At 44.1% G+C, this 19,262-nt stretch overlaps 1 protein-coding gene across 8 annotated transcripts; it reads left to right on the top strand.

Moving 5' to 3' along the window:
- Positions 1–262: 262 nt before the first annotated feature.
- Positions 263–18,203, top strand: LOC111949592 (vascular endothelial zinc finger 1). 8 transcript variants are annotated; one of them, XM_070434214.1, is made up of 9 exons: positions 263–372; positions 2,879–2,938; positions 8,850–9,655; positions 10,597–10,692; positions 11,779–11,848; positions 12,252–12,417; positions 13,731–13,775; positions 14,205–14,273; positions 14,474–18,203. In XM_070434214.1, exons 1-9 carry the CDS (start codon positions 340–342, stop codon positions 14,794–14,796), a joined length of 1,668 nt encoding a protein of 555 aa, XP_070290315.1. In that variant the 5' UTR covers positions 263–339; the 3' UTR covers positions 14,797–18,203. The 8 variants fall into 8 exon arrangements, with proteins under 8 accessions (XP_070290315.1, XP_023822655.1, XP_070290317.1 ...); XM_023966887.2 differs by lacking the exon at positions 10,597–10,692; XM_070434216.1 differs by lacking the exon at positions 14,205–14,273.
- Positions 18,204–19,262: the final 1,059 nt, after the last annotated feature.

Below are 19,262 nucleotides of genomic sequence, written 5' to 3'. Positions count from 1 at the left end.
AATTTTATGCCATCTCTCGAAGGCGCTCTAATGGACTAGTTAAGCTCGACAAATGGGGGGCCACATTCCATGTAGTACATATTTTACTGTTTGACACGCCACATCATATGCCATTCAGTAATTTTGCAATACATATATATTAGAAACATGTTTTATATGAATACTATTTTAATACAAGGCAATTGACAATATCTTGATTTCTGAAAAATCTCTAACGTCCCATAAAAGTAAACTGGAAATGGTTCAGCCCGGAGCGTTACAGGAAGTTGTAGGAGCTGCCATGTTTAGCTGCTTTGTTATAGATTCCTTCTAGGTTTCCTGCAGATTTTAAGTGTTGCAATGGAACCGAGCTGGAGTACATTTTTATTCCAGGTAAGTGTCACGTCTGAGTGTTAAATTTGATTAACTACATCTAAATGTTACTACATACCCAATGCATCGTTGCCCCTASTGAATTTAAACGTCGATTTCTAATAGCTATTCAAGCAAAACTACGGTAGCCAGCTAGCTAATATTAGCTAGCTCAATCCGCTAAACGAGCTAACGTTAGCGAGCTAGCTCGCGACATCAAGTATAGACTTCCAGCTGTGAAGTATGGATGACGCTCGAGGGGGGAAATCTGGTCGGTCTCCCCCATTTGTTTTGTAGAATATTTGTTTCGACAGATGTTTGTTCAAGTCCGCCGGTGCATGTTTATAAATCGGATTGGCCCCCAATTAGCTAAATATAAAAAGCAAGCAAAGTGACCATGGCCGCGCGTTGGTTTGTTAGTTAGAAAGCTAGCTAGCTGTAGCTGGCTTCGTAAAGAACGAGAACAATCCCCACCTTCACTCCAGCGGCGAGCCATGCTAACCAACGAATACATRTTCGCAATCAGTGGTTTTTGTTTACTAGTTTTGATACAATTTGAATACATTTCTACCTTTACCAAATCGCATTCCTTTACATTCTGGGCACGAGGAGGGACCCCTCACTTCTGATTCTTAACTTTCCCCCGTTTTCCTCGTCCCAAAATATGTAACCGCGGGTTGGAGAAAGAATTCAGACTATGCAGTAAGCTGCTAGCTAATTCTTGCTCTACTGATCATTTGAAACCCATCTGCCGTATGTCTGAGATTTCTATTTGGCAGCTTGCAGAGGATATTCACGTCCTTGGTGGTTTGCCTTTAGTGCGATGTAAATTCGCAAATCTAGGGATAGTCATTAATTGGAAATATTGAAATCCAAACTTCTTCTTTATACCCTTTTAATAAGTAAGTACATGATCACGGTTATTCAGGAGTTTTTAGTATTTACTGATGTGTGCTTGTAACAAGATGTAAAACGTCCAATAACTTAATTGGTCACTTGCACATATTTAGCAGATGTTATCCCAGGTGCAGTGAAATGCTTGTTTCTATCTCCAACAGTGCAGTAATACCTAACAATAAACACAAAAATAAAGCAATTAAGAAATATCAGGAAGAGAAATGTGGAATATAATATATGATGGTCTGTGTATGGACAGTATATGAATAGAAAAGGTGTACAGCAGTAGTTGTATAGGATGAGCCTTGACTAGAATACACTATATACATATGAAGTGGGTAAAACAGTATGTAAACATTTTTCATGAGCCCAGTGTTTCCCAAACTCTGTCCTCCTCTTGTTTTTCCCCCCTAATTCTACACAGCTGATTCAAATGATCAAAACTTGATGATTATTTGAATCAGCTGTGTAGTGCTAGGGCAAAAACCAAAACGTACACCCCTTGGGGTCCTGATGACTGAGTTTGGGAAACCCTGAACTAGGTACATAGGGCAGCAGTCAAAAATATATATATTTTTAAACAAGACTGATTTAAGGTAGTAAACGCGAGAGCAGTCAACTTGCCAGGTCACTACATTCATAGATTGTAGACATTATGTAACCATTGAGAATTCATCCACCAGCAGTCARGTGTCGGCTAGAGCTTAAAAATAGATGTCTTTCCATCACACCTGGGGGATTGTATTTGAGAATCCAGAGTATGTACACTAGTGTAGATATTTGAAACATCCTCGGTATGGGTATGGGAAAGCACATCAGTCATAATTTAAGACCCTTTTCTGTTTTCCTTGAATGTCACATTAGCATAAGGGGAACAGGCTATTTCTTTTATTGGACATGCATGTACCTTTTTTACTGTCCTATGTGACAACCTAAGATGCATAACAAAATGCAGTGTCTGTTAAATTATTAAATTAATTGGGCACTTGACCCTTAAGCTTCACACATCCTCTCAAATAGCCTACTATGTAGTGTTCTACTCCCCATCCCAGGTCAAATGTGAACACCAGTGTTGAAAATGTATGTTTTCAAACCAAGTTGCCACTTTTTTTTTTCTACCTACTCCGCATAATCATGTTGCAGCCATAGTGGTAGGCCTATTTAGTTTAGTTCCCTCAGCTCTTGAGAGTTGCAGCTGTTGCCAGTTAATTGCCGAGAGCCAGGGACCAATGATAATGGTTTTATTTTGTGTCTAACAAGGCACAAATACCTGAAGCTGGTGTGATGGAGCAGTGGAGGAAAATGAAAACTAAGTTGTTATTTGGAGGCTCCGTTTGATTTGCTCGATTTGATGAAGCGTCTAATGAGGCTGTGCGTCACTTGTTACTGTTCTGTAAGCGTCGGAAGTTATGCTCGGGGGGGGGGGGGTTGTCAAGCTATGCAGTTCTCAATAATAGTGTTCTCGTAATCCTCCTGAATCAGATGAAGATGACTCATTTCTTTTCTCACTATTTTAGGACAAACCTACATTTTAGGATTCCCCTAAGACAATACGTAATAGGGTTTTGTTTTACTGTTAATGTTAACATTTTATTAACAAGCCCAGTATTTTCCTTTTCTTTTGTATTAGTCTTCTGTAGGTCCCATGGTTCCAGGGAATCCACGTAGGGACTACTACACAGGGATCAGAGTAAGTTAATGTTCTCCACAGTAAAATGTCCCTGTAAATTCCCCAACTTCCTTTTTCACAGGTTTTCTGCACATGACATGACCCCCACCCAGCCCTTGATAGAGTATAGTGTGTAGTCAGGATCTTAGTCCTGGTTTAAGGGTTAACACTCGGATCTTGTTGCTTCCCTCATGCAGGTTGGTGCCAGACATTGAGTGCGTTTATCAAGTTTTGTGAGAACAAAAGCCATACCAATATATTTGAACTATTACGGTTGTTTCCGGGATCATAAAATAATTTGGGCACTTGTCTGAGCAAATGGCAAGCTGCTGCCTTGGGGCCTCGTCTGATATCTACACAGATTAACATTGTGGTGAATGAGATTCTCCTCCATTGTAAAGCCCTGCCTCCACATCCCTGACTGACTGAACAACAGAACGGGCTGATTTTATTTGTTGTAGTTTTTTGTTATTTTACACGCCCCACTCTGTTTCAACACAATTTATTTTGGAATGACCTCAGCCTTCAGAGCGGATTTGTATCAAAATCATCAGAGCAGCGTGAAGGCACAGCGGGCTGCAGCTCCCTATGCGTCTGTGTCTTGGTCTGAGCACTTTGCTGTCTCTCTCTCACACACACACACACACACACGGCTAGAAGAAATGCTAATGGTGGTAAGAATTCCAGTCTGGATCCAACTAAAGTGTGGACAGAGGACAAAAAGGGGACATAACACCCTGTGACTGAACCATGTTTTTCTCCCATTCCCCAAAGCACGGCTGCCTATGGTAACACACTAAGCAGTCTGCAGCGTCCGCCAGCTGAACAGAATCCCCAAATCAGGCAGGACTGGTGTTACAAAGGCCCCCCTGAGGGCCGTAAGTGCACCACTGCTCGGATTTGTGTCCTCTACGGCTCCACAAAAGAGCATAAAGAAAAAGGAACACAATTTGGGATTTTTTTCAGACTCGCCCAGACAACCATCCCCTGCCTGCCTGGCTGACCGTATTGGGATGCTTGGCTGAACCTGAAAGCCCAGGGGTCAGCTCTTTAACCCTGCCCTATGGTGATTACGGAAAATAACAAGATCGTCTCAATCGGGGTGTCTTTGGTCGGCCTGTTGTAAGGTTGCTGGTTACAATGTGAAACTCTATTCACACACCAACCAAAAATATTCATAAACCCCCAGCCCCCCCACCCATTCTTTGGGGGCTGCCGTGACCAATTGGACAATGCCAGCAGCTGCAGCTGTCCTCTGTACACTGCTCTATTAGCTACCAGTGTTGGGTAATTTTTTTGCTACCTTATCAGTTTTTGTTACACTGCGACATTTTTTTCAACCACTGCAAAACAATAGACAATCTGCAGCATTTTGGGTAGTGTATGATTATTAGTAGGTCATTATGGAATAATTTACCAATTTTGTGTGTTTAAAGGAAGTATTTAAATGTTAGATTTTAATGACTGGTTGTATGTAGTAGGTTATATGAGCCTGTGTAAGCCAGTGTGATGAATGTGATTCGGGGGGGGTGTAAGTAGTTTGGGAGTATGACGCCTCAACCAGCCTGCGCCCACAGCGCCACTTGGAAGTGGTGTGAAATTGCTCCAAAAGGGATATTTATAGCAGATGTGTAAGCAGCTATTACAACTTGTCCTGAGACACGACAGAAGTTGCATTTCAAACAATTAGCATTGGTAGGTTCTGTTACTATTCAGTGTCGTTTTGAATGGTGGTGAAGGGGCCAGTAGCTCATCGTTGCAGATGGATACCGTGTTCAGGAGGCGGACATGGGAGGAAATGTTGATGTAGATGAGAAACTACCTGAACTTGTCCAATTGGTCAAAGCAACCATTCTGGACAATATTTGATTACCTAGGGCACCATTTTTGTTAATATAATGTAGTTTTGTGAGTATCCAAAGGTTCCTTAGTGCCAAGTCCTGCTCCTCTGTCTTGCATCATATTCAGTTGTATTGGGGTTAGGTATAGTTGACTAACATACAGGTTGTCCCATGCTAGATGTTCTGCCAGTAGAGAGAACTAATCGGCTCAATCACCACAGGAGATCACCTTACATGCAACAGATTTAGATTGAGTGGCAGGGAGCTCTGTGTTGATCTCTGAAGGACTCATTTGAGCAGATCTCGAGTTGCGGCACTTGAATACTTTGGGTGTACAATGCCAGATTGTCATCATAGTTCAAGAAACTCAAGAGTTTGTGGGAAAGGTCAAGAGACTTAAATCTACAAAGTGAAATTAACATGTTGATTCGTTATATGTATGCAGTTGGTCAGGTGTATGTTGGTGTACTGTATATTATTCATGTCATGTTCTGGCACGACACAACTGACTTTACCTAACCCTCTGTGCTCAAATCGCAGTTGAAATCCTCTGTTGTCTCTTTATTACACTGAACAAAAATATAAACACAACATGTAAAGTGTTGGTCCCATGTTTCATGAGCTGAAATGAAAGATCCCAGAAATCTTCCATATGCACAAAAAACACATTTCTCTTAAATGTTGTGCACAATTGTTTTTATCTGTTAGTGAATATTTTTTTCTTTGCCAAGATAATCCATCCTCCTGACAGGTGTGACATATCAAGAAGCTGATTAAACGGCATGATCATTACATACGTGCACCTTGTGCAGGGGACAATAAAAGGCCACACTAAAATGTGCAGTTTTATCACATTAATGCCACAGATGTCTCAAGTTGAGGGAGTGTGCAATTAGCATGGTGACTGCAGGACTGTACACCAGAGCTGTAGCCAGATAATTGAATGTTAATTTCTCTACCATAATCCACCTCCAACATTGTTTTAGAAAATTTGGCACTATGTCCAACCGGRCTCACAACCGCAGACCACATTTAACCACGCCAGCCCAGCACCTCCACATCCGGCTTCTTCACCTGCGGGATCGTCTGAAACGATTACAACTCATCCAGGCCCACCTATGGCATCGCCACTGCCCAGTRGTGAAATCCATAGATTAAGGCCTAATGAATTTATTTCAATTGACTGATTCCCTTTATATGAACTGTAACTCAGTAAAATTGTTGAAATTGTTGCTTTTTTATCTTTTTGTTCTTTATAGTTTATGGAACCTGGAACAGCTGCCTCTTGACCCTTGTCTCCTGACCCACGTCCCCTTGTCTCTTGCCACATTCATCAAGGCTGCGKTCTTGTTTTTTTCTGAGGGGCTCAGATGCCTGGGCTGGAAATGACTCCCTTTCTATTTCTGAGAAATTAATGGCTGTTCCTCTGTTTAAGCAATCAAATGTATTTATAAAGCCCTTTTTACATCAGCGGATGTCACAAAGTGCTATACAGAAACCCAGCCTAAAACCCCAAATGACTAGCAAGGCAGATGTAGAAGCACGGTGACTAGTGAAGACTCCCTAGAAAGGCAGGAACCTAGGAAGAAACCTAGATATGAACCAGGCTCTGAGGGGTGGCCAGTCCTCTTCTGACTGTGGCGGGTGGAGATTATATGCGTACATGGCCATTTAAGGCCAGATTGTTCAATATGTTCAAACGTTCATAGATGACCAGCAAGGTCTAATAATCATCATCAGTGGTTGTAGAGGATGCAACAAGTCAGCACCTCAGGAGTTAATGTCAGTTTGCTTTTCATAGCCGAGCATTCAGTTAGACAGCAGGTCCGGGAKAAGGTAGCACGTCCGGTGAACAGGTCAGGGTTCCATAGCCGCAGGCAGAACAGTTGAAACTGGAGCAGCAGCATGACCAGGTGGACTGGGGACAGCAAGGAAGACCGGGTAGTCCTGAGGCAAGGTCCTAGGGCTCAGAAAGCGAATTAGAGGGAGCATACTTAAATTCACACAGGACACCGGATAAGACAGGAAAAATACTCCAGATATAACAGACTGACCCTAGCCCCCCCGAAACACAGACTACTGCAGCATAAATACTGGAGGCTGYGCCTCCCGAGTGGCGCAGGGGCCTGAGGCACTGCYTCGCAGTGCTAGCTGTGCCACTAGAGATCCTGGTTCGATTCCAGGCTCTGTCGCAGCCGGCTGTGACCGGGAGACCCATGGGGCGGCACACAATTAGCCCATCGTCGTCCGGGTTAAGGGAGGGTTTGCCCTGCAGGGATGTTCTTGTCCCATCGCGCTCTAGCGACTCCTGTGGCGGGCCGGGCACATGCACGCTGACACGGTCGCCAGGTGTGCGGTGTTTCCTCCGACACATTGGTGTGGCTGGCTTCTAGGTTAAGCGTGCATTGTGTCACGAAGCAGTGCGGCTTGGTTGGGCTGTGTTTTGGAGGACGCACGGCTCTCGACCTTCACCTCTCCTGAGTCCATACGGGAGTTGCAGTGATGAGACAAGACTGTAACTACCAATTGGATACCACAAATTGGGGAGAAAATGGGGTAAAATAATGGACGCTGAGACGGGAGGGGTCTGGATACACTATGGTCCCGTTCGACGATACCCCCGGACAGGGGCAACCAGGCAGGATGTAACCCCACCCACTTTCTGTTAAAGCCTTAAAGCCTGTCCTTCCTTTTAGAATGCTGCATTCATGCTGACAGGGCTGGGGTTGTAGTAACTGGGCTGCCTGAATGGCACTGGGGAAGACTTACAATAATGGTATAAATTGAGTGACATCTTTTTGAGCCTCAACATCACCCACAAGGCTACCCTTAGATGTCACCAGAAAAGCGTTTAGATATTATAGCTTAGTTCATGGAATTCGGCAACCGCATCTGAAAATGGAAACTGACATTCAAATGGACTTTTCAAAGAAGAAAAGGCAATAAAGTTGTCATACTCTGCTCAGTCCTTTTGGAGAAATGGGAAGTCCTGTTGCTTTCTGTTTTTACTTTCATCCCCATCACTAGATTACAATTGTAAGCACATCTTGGAAACAGTGGTAGTTCTGCTGACAAGGCAGTCCGTTTCAGCTCTCGAGCNCTCCTAACCCCCTTCTCTCCTCCTAACCCCCTTCTCTCCTCCTAACCCCCTTCTCTCCTCCTAACCCTCTTCTCCCCTCCTAACCCTCTTCTCCCCTCCTAACCCTCTTCTCTCCTCCTAACCCTCTTCTCTCCTCCTAACCCTCTTCTCCCCTCCTAACCCTCTTCTCACACCACATTCATCAGGGCTGCACTTGTGTTTTTTCTGAGAGGCTCAGATGCCCTGGCTGGAAATGGCTCCCTTTCTATTTCTGGTAAATTAATGGATGTCCCTCTTTTTAAAGCCTGTCCTTCCTCTTAGAACGCAGCATTCATGCTGACAGGGCTGGGGTTGTAGGGGGGCTCCCGAGTGGCGCAGCTGTCTAAGGCACTGCATCTCAGTGCTAGAGGCGTCACTACAGACACCCTGGTTCGATTCCAGGCTGTATCATACCTGGCCGTGATTGGGAGTCCCATAGGGCGGTGCACAATTGGCCCAGCGTTGTCGGGGGTTTGGCCGGTGTAGGAAGTCAATTGTAAATAAGAATTTGTTTTTAACTGACTTGCCTAGTTAAATGAATAATGGCATAAATTGAGCAACCTCTTTTTGAGCCTCAAACCTCAACGTCACCCACAAGGCTACCCTTAGATATCACCAGAAAAGCTTTTGAGTAGTATAGCTTCGTTCATGAAATTCATCAACAACATCTGTAAATGGAAGCTGACAACCAAATTGACTCTTCAAATAAGAAAAGTGAATCAAATTGTCATACTCTGCTCAATTCTTTGAAAAATGAGAAGTTTTGTTTTACTGTCATCCTTATCTTGGAAACAGCGGTAGTTCTGCTGACAAGGCAGTCCGTTTCAACTCTCTGGAGCAGTCAGAAACAGGTCTCTCTCACTTTCTCTCTTTGCTACATGCAGCTGTAGTAGCTTTGAGGGTGTGACTGACTGACACTGTAGACGGTGTACTGATGTGCTTCTGCATGGCTGTCTTTGTGTTGTCCTTCCAGCAGGCCAATGAAGCCCTGCATCACCAGCACCAGGTGGCCCAGAACAGCTTGCTGCCTCTCCTCCAGTCAGGAGGACCAGAACCTGTGGACCAGAAACCTGTGATGCCCATCCTCTTGGACCAGAAGCCCCCGGTCAGCGTCGCAGAGCTCCTCAAGGACAATGTGGCCAGTGGGACGGGGGGAGGCGGAGGAGGAGGCGGTGGTCCCGTTGTTGTGGTGAAGAAAGAGCCCAAGTCCAAAACACCTTTCATCTGCGGCTACTGCAACAAGGCCTTCCGGGACAGTTACCATCTCAGACGGCACGAGTCCTGCCATACGGGCGTCAAGATGGTGTCTCGTCCCAAGAAGACACAGACGGCGCCCACCATGGTGCCCATGATCTCCACAGTGCCGCAGCGCGAGAACAGCGGCGGGCAGCCCTCTTACATATCCACCATCGCTGGCATCCTCACCACGGCCACAACCTCAGCCTCCACGGGCTCCAGCATCATGTCTCCCACCATGGTGCCCCAGCAGCACCAGCATCAACAGCAGCACCACCATCATCATCAGCAGCAGAGCCAGCCCAAGAAGCCTGCCAAGCCAGTGAAGAAGAACCACGGCTGTGAGATGTGTGGCAAGGCKTTCCGTGACGTCTACCACCTGAACCGTCACAAGCTGTCCCACTCAGACGAGAAGCCCTTTGAGTGCCCCATCTGCCAGCAGCGCTTCAAGAGAAAGGACCGCATGACCTACCACGTGCGCTCACACGACGGGGGCGTTCACAAACCTTACATCTGCTCTGTCTGTGGGAAGGGCTTCTCCAGGTGCGTGGCGCAGTTCAACTTACTCAAGTTTCCCTTTAGTCCACTTAAAAAATGTTTATTGTCCATAGTACATGTTGAACTGTAATTGTTAATAATGCATTCTGAGAAAGAGTTTGTGTAAGGTTCTTTGGAATTTCACATATTTCTTACCGTTATCTTTTTTTCACTGCTTCCATTTTAATGGGCCCCAAATATATTTTCTGATTGTGGGGAAAAAGCAAGAGGGCCATATTAGAACTTTTCAAATGTCGTCTTAATTCAGAATCGGATACTTTTATGTAGAAGAAGCCTAACTGACAGGCATAAAGAACTACAAGAGGGCAGATAGTATCCAACAGGTGCAGCCTCATAAAACAATGTCAAATGTAGCCCTAGATTAATATGAGGATGATACAAGTCCATGGCGGGCTTGGTTGGGTAAAAACATTCCACTTGAAATTGATATTCAGTGGTCAGTAGCCTCATAATTTAAAGGTGTGATGAATTTTGGAAATCCTCATGTGTTGGAATGTAATCGAATTGGACTGGTTAATCAGTCTCAATCGATAGGAATTTAGGAACATTGCTTTGCATACTAGTATGTTTCCACAATGATGCTTTAATGCACATAGCCAAAAGGTGTTATGTACAATTTCCACTTTGAATGAAATTCCTCAATCAAAGAACAAGGTGGAGTATAATTTGAATGCCTAAAATCACATACCAGAATGCCTATTTATATGGTAACCCTATGAGACAATGTCCTTAATTGTTGTTCTGGACCACATCTTGTTTGTGTGTAGCTTTTATGAAGCTTGGCCATGATTACCGATGCCCCACGCAGCTTCTGTTCAGACCATAGTACTGGCTCATGACATGCAAGCAGTGCCCCACCATGTATATAAACAGTATCTGGACCTTTGCGTGCGTCACATAGTAGTCCCTCGTGTCCCCCCTCTCAGGGATATCGGCAGGGGACAGGGAGAATGCTGCAGGGGCCAGACAGCACCAGAAGAGATGGGTCTCCAGTGTCACTCCTGCAGCTCCCAAGGCCAATGGTAGTGTTCTGACTCACTGACTGGTCTGATTTCTAATCATTGATTTAGCTCCTCCCCTTTTGTTCTTTCCAATATTGGAGAGTATTTTGTTATTTCCCCCCCAACCTAACCCTTTCAGACATCATTAAGTTGTCAGTGAACGGTGAAGTTCTTGAGCTAAATTATTAGCAACTAGCGAAGTGAAGGATATTGTATCATAACCATAGTGACTTGGCGCAAAGTAACACATTTTACTCTTATGCGGCTAGAGGTGCATGTTCATTTTCATGCTTGGCAGTCCTGAAAGAGGCTATTCCCCTCTTCTTTAACGAAGGAGTGTTGTGTGGGAGGGGAGATATGAGCTTTTCAGCTCCACTGCACTCCCGAGGAGATGGGATTGGACTCCTGTTCGCCATCACGAAAAGCCTGCTAGTGTGAACCACCTCCTTAGAGACATTTTCAAGCCACACTCTCCTCCTTTGTTGGAGGGGAATTCTCTGGCTGCGTTTGTCCAATAGCTACATTTCACTAGTGCGGCTTAGTGAGGGCAGAGGAGGGGAACTGAGCGACAGATGGACGGCTGTGGTTGCCAGATAATTGTCTTCTCCAGGGTATACTGTAGAACAGATGATTTTTTGTTGTTGTTGTGATGTTGTAGAATAGAGTTCTAGTTCGATTTTGAAAAGTTCTAGTTGGATTTTGGTGTGGCTCAACCGAATAACTCTGGTCTTGTTGTTGCAAGAACATAAATGATTACTTTGGGGGAAGGAATGCATTTTGGAGGGGTGTAGTAGTGGATTGATGCTCTAATAGCTTGTGTCCCATGGGTCAGATATGGATGCCATGAGACTAACATTAATTTAATAAATAAAACATCTACAGTAAATTTAACATAATTGAACTATTATGGTATAACTGTGGGTTCACAGAGAATTTGTAATTTGCCTGCAATCTTTGTTGGCCCATTTTGTTAATTGAATCACGTGTCAACACAGTAGCCCCAGCTACTGTCAGTGTATGGCGTTATTGATTAAACTGTACCGGTGTTTTAGCTATTATACCAGGTTTTAAAATGCATGTGTTCTTCTGTGTCCTCTCCTCCTGCAGGCCTGACCATCTAAGCTGTCATGTGAAGCATGTTCATTCCTCAGAGAGACCCTTCAAATGCCAAGTAACGGTAAGGAGCCAGGCATCCTCCTCCGGGATGCCACCTTCCCTGTTTATGGTCACTTTCCTGTTCCGCACATTCACTCCTGGTTTGTTGGATTAAGGATGAGATTATTACGCTAACTCCCAATTGTAAAATATGTCATCTCTCCTGAGTCTTCAAGTTGCAGACATGTCTGCAGTGTACACACACACAAACTAATTGAGTGAATTTTAACATTTTTGTTTATTTATTTAACTAGGTAAGTCAGTTAAGAACAAATTCTTATTTACAATGACCGCCAAACCCGGACCATGCTGGGCCAATTGTGCGCCACCTTGTGGGACTCCCAATCACGGCCGGTTGTGATACAATCTGTATCAGGCTGTATCTCATCTGATATCCCCGTCATTGTCCCTGTATACCACCCCAGGCCTGCACCTCTGCTTTCGCCACCAAAGACCGCCTGCGCTCCCACATGATCCGACATGAGGGCAAGGTGACCTGCAACATCTGTGGCAAGATGCTGAGCGCTGCCTACATTACCAGCCACCTCAAGACCCACGGCCAGGCCAGCTTCAACAACCCCTGTAATAAAGGTACGCCAGGCAGCCTCCCACTCTCCTCCTCCACTCCCTCCATCCTTCCCACTCTCCCCTCAGCCACACCTAGCCTGGGGTGCTCCAGACCTAGGTATTGAATCTTATATTTGTTTTCTTAAAAAATACTTCAGGTACTTATTCTGTCCCTATCTTTATGCTGAAAGCACCCCATGCATTGTCCTTCTGTGGTGTCCTGTACATCATAGGCAGGCACAAAGCACGTTGTCAGGGGTGTATTCATTCTGCCGATTCTGTTGCTAAACATTTCTTAAATGGAAGCAAATGGAATGAAACGAAGGGGGACCTACCTGAATTTGTCCAGTAGATACTCTTGTTTTGATACGAGAGTTTCTTCAGAATCATGAAATGGAGTGGAGAGTGACCCATGTCTGTATGTATTTTATTCCAATATATTTGGGTCAGGATAAAGAATGATTAGGAATAGGCCAACTTTATATTAGCCATTTTCATGGACATTCATATCCTTCAGTGCAGCACCACAACAAATTGACTTTGAGATTCAAATGTACTGCACAACAGTCCACAACTGACAAGGACTGTGTTACCACTCATTCAGGGATTCATATCATAATGTCAGTTTGCTGGGGCCAACCCACAGCCCTGTCTGGTTTACCAGTTGTTTACATGTGTGGTGGGGATGACAAGTATCTCTGCTGAAAGAAATGGATAGCATGTAGCAAGAAATCTGGTAGGAGACGGTCTAAATTTAAAGGGCTTTGGACGTTCAATTCATTTGACGCTCATAGCAAACTAGTGCAGCAATACAAGTCATTCAAATGCGATATGCGAGTCGACCAAAGAAAACACTTAATATCCTCTTAAGTGTTGATGGGTCTGTATGCTGTTTTCAGACTCTGTGGGTATCTTGTTTGTCAGCTGTTGAAATGGAGGTTTATGACATCTGCTCTCTTGTTGGTTTGTCAAACCTGCACTGACTTATGGGTGTTGAAGTCCAGTTTGGAAGAATAAGATCACTCTGATTAATTTTTCATAGGATTGATCACTTTAAAATGGCACGGGCAAAATCTATTGTTCAGCAGACCCTAATCATTTTACCCAATAAAATGGATATGCATACATTATACAACTATCTATTTCTGTCCTCACCAGCTACGACGTGCATTAAACATTTTAGTACTTGGTAGAAGGCCAAATGATTGGCCCTTCGTGTATCTAACCCAATGACCTGTGTCCCCCTATGCCCTTCTGGCACGCAGAACCAAGTGATGCCCTGTCCCAATCAGTCCTGTCAATCAATGTAACCCCTATCTGTCTGTATCTCTGAATAGGGCTAAGTGACTGGCAGTGGAACCACCACTCAGGGATACGAAAAGGTAATCTAGTAACTAAAGCTGAAACCCATCCCGATCCCAACCCCTCCAAATTTGTAGCTGTATATTCTTACTTATGCATTGAAGTGGCCCATTTTCCACTACAGATCTGTTTTCTAGCCTAGCGTGTGTAGCTGTAGTGGTTTTCCAACCAAGTCGTTGCAGATGCTTGTGTTTTTGTGTGTTATGGTTATTCAGGTATCAGGGTTTTATTTCATTAAGCCGGATCAATAAGTTAGCTAGCCAAATAACTTTGATAAACCTTAAATTACAACTCAGAAGGTTTAAGTGGAATATGGGTTGTTGAAGGTATTGAGTTAATTATACCATACCATTTCAAGTTGACTATAGTATGAAATAAAGTGTTTCTGAATATTAGCTGAAAGTTAGCTGGCTAGCACATTGATCCTGCTTTTTGAATTGCCCCCTCAGGTGAGTTGACGGTAGGAGAGATCTTAAATAACTCGTTCCAAGTCCTTATGGACATCTCTCGTTTTCAAGGTAGGTTCATAAGAATCCTACCATTTTTGTTTTATCATGTCTAATCATTTTAGTGTGTGTGTGTGACTGCTGCAGTGACTCCAACCTCGGCCCCTCTAACCCTGTGGAGCTTGGGGTTATCCTAAATGGTTTGTAAGGAACGATCATCCAGCTCATTATGTCTTTATTTCGCTCCTTCCTGCCCTTTTGTCTTTCCTCAGACTCCAACAACGTGCACAACTCGGGCTCGGCGACACCTGTCACCAACTCTGCTGCCATCACCTCGGCGATGAACCGCGGCAACGCCAGCAACCCGGTAACCATCGCTGCCCAGATGAACATCACCACCAGCACGGTCAACATCACCTCTCCAATCAATTTGCAGCACCCAGTGACCATCACCGGGCCCATGAATATAGCCCACCCTGTGGCCATCACCTCTGGGATGCCCATGAATATAACCGGGCCTCTCAACATCGCAATGCGGCCCATGGATAGCATGCCTTTTCTCTCCCAGGTCCTGCCTTCCTCCCCTCCCTGGTAGTAACCCCTTCCCTGGCCCCTGGTTAGCATCTCTTTATCAACCCCTCCCACCGCTCTCCTTCTACCCCCAAACCACCACCTCCTCCCTTACTTTAGCAGACCTTCCTCCTTACCAGGAGTACTATAGATGATGTTTTAGTATGGGGGGCTAGCTGTACCCGTCTGTCTGTAGTTGCTGCAGCAGTGAATGCAGCATGATGAGAGGTGGACTGGCCAGCCCCTGTAGATGCTGGTGCATTTTATTTCATTTAACCGCCGGTAGGAGGACAGTCCTGGAAGGCATGTGAAGTTTCAAAAGGAGAAATGGAGCTTTTGAATGATGCACCAAGTGGATGCCTGACGTAAACAAACGAGTTATGCCTCGCCTCTTGCGTCAGAACATACCTGCACATTTGGCATTGGAATGAAACTGTAACAGAAATGTATTGCTGGTATTAATGTTTTTTAAATGCTCTCTTACAGAGCAGATGGTTTTTATATTTGTTTTCCTTTGTTATTATTATAGCCTGCTAATCAGTATTTAATAGTTGTAATGATTGTAAGGGGTTAAGTACAACAAAAGGGACAAAGGCTACCATTTTGCAGGAGGGTGATTTTTCTGGATAATTTAAGGCACCACAGTTGTATCTTAGGCCAATGCCTTTGACTACATAATGTGAGCTCTCCCAGGTCCTGTACATCTCTGGAAAATGGTCACTTCTCAATGCTGGATACTGTAAACCTATACATAATTATTATTTTTGTAATAGTTGTAAGTTGTGTCTTATATGAATTCACAAAGTAGCCGGAGGACATTAGTGGTAATGTTACAGGAACACAAGGAGGAAATGTCTGGCACTGAAAGCATATCCCCGGGTTAATGTCCTGAAAACAGCAGTATTATCAAGGATCAAAATGTTTAGTGTTGGCTGAGAGCCCTGTTAATGTAGAGGCTACCAGAGCCACCTAGTGGCACAGTAGACACTATGCTGAAAAAGTGGTCCCAAAGTTCACCTTTTAACATTTTTGTGAATATAGTTATGTTGGGAGAGGTTTTGATAGGGCCATTTTATCCCCCTCTATTTTTGATTGCTAGTTTAGGATCCTATAAGTATGAACTTCTACTCAGGAACCTTACTGAGAGTAGCCCAATCTTTTGATGAGTAAAAGGATCAAATCAAGTTTAACACACAACCTTGACCTTTTACCCTTTCTTTGTAAATATTAAAACACACAATTATTTTGTCTTTGCCCGTCAGGAAAAAAAGTAGATATTCAACACAGGTCAGAGCTGCAATGACTTTATCYTTGTCGATACGGCTGTCCATTGGACTACTTTTGCATAGTTTACTTCCAAGGTTAGTTTAAGGTTTTTCTGTCTCCTGAGGTCCTTTTTTGTTATATTACTGTAGAACCAACTGCCATCTGGAGCCTGAGGTGCCCTGAAAGAGAATGGAAGCAGAGACTAGAGGCTGTATCCACTACATGTGTTCTAGAAGGATCAAAGGTTATAGGTCAAGGGTCACAGGGCTGCTTCCTGCCCAGTGCCTGCCTGCTCTGCCTAGGCCTACATTCAGTACACAGGCCTCTCACTCAATTGGCAGGTACTCTTAAAGAGCATGTGTAGCTGACACGACACATTGCCCAAAAATCAGGCTGTATGGGTTTGGTAGGAACAGGCGGTGCATTCAAATGTTACACTGGTGGACACTCTTCAGAGACTTGTGGCCTCGCCTTCCTTTTCGGTCTTGGGAGCAGCAAGGTGTTTGAGGCCTTTGATAGTATTGTATGCATGCCAACACAGTGCCCCAAGGGAATTGCTTGACTCCGGGATGGAATGGCGGGTGGTCTTGTTGCCATTTGGATTCCCTTTCCATCGATGTTGCATGTGGACATCTGAGCTCGTCCAAGTTTGGATTTCGTTTTTTTTTTTTGACTCATTAGAAGGCTAGTGACTTTAAAAAAAAATTGTTTTTTTTTTTACTGAAAGAAAACACTACAAAAATAATTTGTTTTGAAGTATGTGTGTGTTGTCCTTCCGCAGTGGCCGTAACTAGTGTGCCCGACCTGCTTTGCAACAACACTATTCCACACTTCTGCTTCCTCTTCTAGATGTGATGGACTTAGACAACACTAGTGCACAAAAGCCCATTTTACCATGGGCAGCGCCAATGAGGACTTTTTGAAGTAGTCAACTGCGTGGGACTTCCTATGGGTTAAGGAAGGAACACATAATTCCATCCAGGTCATCAGGAGGAATCAGCCAATGAATTAAACTTGTGAGGAAACATTCCTTAACTGCAGTTGGCAGTAAATCACCAACCCTGGATTTATACCTGTTCAAACAACACACTCCAGGTGGCAGTATGCACCCTTTCAGTTTGTTTACCAACTCATGAAAGTAATAGAAAATTGACTATTTCAAAATGGAGATGGCCTCAATGGCGCTGCCTGCGCTTTCGCAGATGTAATGTCTATGGTGATGGACTTGCTTTGTGAAGGAAGCCTTAACTGTTCAGATGGCTAAGAGCTAGACAGCCCCCTCAACCAAATTGAAATGTTGTGATTTATTTTTATTTTTTTTAAGTATGATGAACACTGAATAAAGTGTTTTGTAAGTAACATTCTGTTAACATATTTGAGAACATGGTCTGTGTTTTTTAAAGGGCCATTACTCTTATGCATCATCAGTTCATTTTTAACCAAATGCTTTTAATTTGTTTGCGATGACACTACATTTCTTTTTTTTAAATGCAATGATTGGTTTTGGTCTTAACTTTTGATTTTGGAAGAGAAGTTGGTCTGATCTCAAATCTTTCTCTGAATTGGGAGATCTTGGAGTCCTGTGAAGGCTGCTGAATGTATATCTTTGTACAAAACCATTTAGTTCAGAGGACATGTTAGTTATGATAGACACATGCAAGGGAAAAAAACTAGAACCTTTTTATAAATCTTTTTGTATTAGAACATTAACAATGGTAATTTTGTATATATGAAGACTAGGCTTTCTGATTAGCAGAAAGGTAAAACATTCCTACATTTTTAAATGTCTGTCAAGAATAATTGTAAACATATGCGCGATGTTTTTATGTGCCTTTTATTTGGGTTGTCTAAATAAAATAACTATAAAACATAATTGTGGACTGTCCATACTGAGTCTGCAGGGAGGACAGAGTTAACATTTGGCTCCCCCCAACACTTCCTAAAAGGTCTCTAGCTTTCTCTCTAACTCTATTTTTCTCTTTCCCCCTCCCCCTCAGGTCTACACTGCCTGGCTCACAGTTGGCATGCTATTGGAGTATGGTGTACTGATAAGTGCCTCTGTGACTCTGTTTGCGTATTGTGCCAAACCATGCTCTGTGCATGACAACAAAATTGTTTTTTTTTTCTCTACACATTTTATTTTTATCAATTAAACTTGGAAACTTGGATGGGGTGTCAGCCTGTTTTGTTTGAACTGTACACACTATTCTATCTTCACACGCCTGTTGGTGCCTTTTTTTTACAGTCCTGACTTTCGTTCTTATTACGAGTGTCCGTGTAATCTGGTTCAGTGCACAGTAGCCTGGGGATGAGGTTTGAGTCGGATCCAAGTCATTTAGAAGGCAAGGATAAACATGACTGAAGAGGAAGGAGTGAGGACTTCACACACACACTCACCGGCCAGTTTTAGGTACACCACCGCATTCATGAAAATGGATCGCTCTGAAAGGGAGTCCGGTTTTATATAACCACAAATTCAGCAAAAAAAGAAATGTCCTCACTGTCAACTGTGTTAATTTTTAGCAAACTTCACGTGTAAATATTTGTATGAACATAAGATTCAACAACTGAGACATGAAGTAGACAAGTGCCTAACAGAAATTGAATGATGTGTCCCTGAACAAAGGGGGGGGGTCAAAAATAACAGTATCTGGTGTGGCCACCAGCTGCATTAAGTACTGCAATGCATCTCCTCCTCATGGACCACCAGATTTGCCAGTTCTTGCTGTGAGATGTTACCCCACTCTTCCACCAAGGCACCTGCAAGTTCCCGGACATTTCTMGGGGGAATGGCCCTAGCCCTTACCCTCCGATCCAACAGGTCCCAGACGTGCTCAATGGGATTGAGATCTGGGCTCTTCGCTGGCCATGGCAGAACACTGACATTCCTGTCTTGCAGGAAATTATGCACAGAACGATCAGCATGYCTGGTGGCATTGTCATGCTGGAGGATACCACATGAGGATGTCTTCCCTGTAACGCACAGCGTTGAGATTGCCTGCAATGACAACAAGCTCAGTCCGATGAGGCTGTGACTCACCGCCCCAGACATGCACATTTGTGGCCTGCTGGAGGTCATTTTGCAGGGCTCTGGCAGTGCTCCTCCTTGCACAAAGGCGGAGGTAGCGGTCCTGCTGCTGGGTTGTTGCCCTCCTACGGCCTCCTCCACGTCTCCTGATGTACTGGCCTGTCTCCTGGTAGCGCCTCCATGCTCTGGACACTACG

This window comes from Salvelinus sp. IW2-2015, linkage group LG22, assembly GCF_002910315.2.
Source record: "Salvelinus sp. IW2-2015 linkage group LG22, ASM291031v2, whole genome shotgun sequence".
Lineage (NCBI taxonomy): Eukaryota > Metazoa > Chordata > Actinopteri > Salmoniformes > Salmonidae > Salvelinus > Salvelinus sp. IW2-2015.
The sequence above is the reverse complement of the archived record's forward strand: the minus strand, read 5'-3'. Positions and strand labels throughout refer to the sequence as shown.